This window comes from Microcaecilia unicolor, chromosome 14, assembly GCF_901765095.1.
Source record: "Microcaecilia unicolor chromosome 14, aMicUni1.1, whole genome shotgun sequence".
NCBI lineage: Eukaryota > Metazoa > Chordata > Amphibia > Gymnophiona > Siphonopidae > Microcaecilia > Microcaecilia unicolor.
Window position 1 is genome coordinate 24,342,017 of NC_044044.1, and position 2,346 is coordinate 24,344,362.

The 2,346-nt window shown below is 40.5% G+C and overlaps 1 protein-coding gene across 1 annotated transcript; it reads right to left on the reverse strand.

Annotated features, from left to right (window-relative positions):
• Positions 1-764: 764 nt before the first annotated feature.
• On the reverse strand, positions 765-1,733 carry LOC115457104 (olfactory receptor 49-like). The gene has a single exon (XM_030186528.1). The coding sequence runs from the start codon at positions 1,731-1,733 to the stop codon at positions 765-767; it is 969 nt and encodes a 322-aa protein (XP_030042388.1).
• Between the last annotated feature and the right edge of the window lie 613 nt (positions 1,734-2,346).

The following is a 2,346-nucleotide window of genomic DNA, read 5'->3' on the forward strand; positions in this document are numbered from 1 at the left end:
AGAGCCCCCTCTTTCCTCCATAGCGGTGGCTTCCTTGCTGCATCATGTGGGAGTCCGGCTCTCGGCGTTTGAAAATGGCTGCCGAGACTTCAAGCTGCCTCGCGAGACTTCAACTCTCGGCAGCCATTTTGAAACACCGAGAGCCGGACTCCCACACGATGCAAGCTACCACCACCACTACGGGCAGGAAAGAGGGGGCTCTTTCTTTCCTGCCCCGAACGAACAGGTACCGTAAGGGGAGGGGAAGTGAGTCCCCGTGCGCCAGAAACGGGCCATTTTTAATAGTAAATAATAAATTTAGAAGCTTATGATGAACTTGTTTTAACATACATTAAACTTGATTGAAAAACTGCTTTTAGTTACGTATCTTAAAAAAAAAAAAAAAAGACAAGAAAGAACCTAGGAAAAATGTTCCACAAATAAATCCAAAACAAGCAAAGAAAGGACAACTGGATGTTTCGAGGTCTTCAAATGACTGGACAGAGACCGTGTTTCAGCTATAGGGCCTGCATCAAAAGTCTAATGAATTTCTCATGTGATATGTGGTTGTGTGGAGCGATGGAAGAAAACATCTCACCACAATGTGGTCATCTCAACTGAAGAGAATTGAAGTTGCCACATAGCACATCATCTTAGTATATGGCTTTACTGTAGATGACATTTAACATTTTCAGGGGAACACATTTTCAACTTTTTGTTTGCTCATTTGATATTGTATTGGGGACGTTGTATAATATTGACAAAAACTGCTAACATAAACACATTCAAGTCTTATGAGCAGTTGGTGAACACCTCAGAATCTTACAGGCGATGCCTTTCATGATCTGTTGAACTTTCTCATTTCTTAAAGTATAGATGAAGGGATTCAGCAAGGGGGTCACCACAGTATTTAATATTGCCACCATTTTGTTCAACCCTATGCTGGGTATGACATACATGAAAATGCAACTTCCATAGATCAATACAACAACGATGAGATGGGAGGCACAGGTGGAGAAAGCCTTTCGACGACTTCCAGTGGATGGAATTCGCAGGATGGTGGAAATGATACACATATAGGAAAACAGGGTAATAAGCAAAGAACCTAATAATGTAAACGAGGCAATAATGAAATTTGCCAATTTAAGGGGTCGGGTATCAGAACAAGCAAGTTCAAGTAAAGGAGTTGTGTCACAGAAAAAGTGGTCCATGATGTTAGGACCACAGAATGACATCTGCATGATAAAAGCGACAGGAAAAGTAATAATTAGAAAAGATCCTCCCCAACAGATGATGACAAGACAAAAGCAAACTCTACTGTTCATAATGGTCTCATAGCGCAGGGGGAGGCAGATTGCCACATAACGATCAAAGGACATGACTGCCAGAAGAATAAATTCTGCTGTCCCCAGGACAAAATAAAAATATAATTGTGAAAAGCAAGCAGCAGTGGAAATTAATTTCGTTTCCGACAATGAGTCTAGCATCATCCTGGGAACAATGGAGGTGGTGAACCAAATCTCCAGGAAAGAGAAGTTGCCGAGGAAGAAGTACATGGGAGTTTGAAGGTGAGAATTGGTGCATATCAAGGCGATAATCAAGGTGTTCCCTGTTAGGATTAGCATATATACCAGGAGAAGAAGTATAAAAGACATTATCTGAAGAACTGGAGAGACAGGAAACCCAAATCCCAGCAAAATGAATTCAGTCACCCTACTTTTATTTCCAAGTTCTAGGCTTGATATAACGCCCATCTGCAGAAACAAATGCAAAAGTGAAGATCAGGTCAGTTAATTGAGCTACCTACAGAAAGAAAATCATCGATGAGTATTTTTTCCACTTTGTTTTTAGGGTTTTGATTTCATTTCTTTGTTATGTATTGGTTTTTACTACTTACTACTACTACTTATCATTTCTAAAGCGCTACTAGACGTACACAGTGCTGTACACTTGAACATGAAGAGACAGTCCCTGCTCGACAGAGCTTACAATCTAATTAGGACAGACAAACAGGACAAACAAGAGATAAGTTTTTAAACTTCGCTATCTTGGTAGAAGGGATGGATGAATCCCAAATAATGGCTCAGTCTGGGTGTTTCCTATAGATAGAGTTTTTAAAATATACCATGATAAGATTTTAGGATTTCTACAAGATCAATGCTTCTCAACCCATTGCTTGAGGAGTTAAGTACCCAGTCATTCAGGTTTCAGGATATACACAACAAATATACATGAGAGAGATTTGCATACTGAGAAAGCAGTGCATGGAAATCTACCTCATGCACATTCTTGGTGGATACCTTGAAAACCTGACTAGATGGGTGTGTCCAGAGGGCTGGGTTAAGAAGCACTGAACTAGGTGAGAAC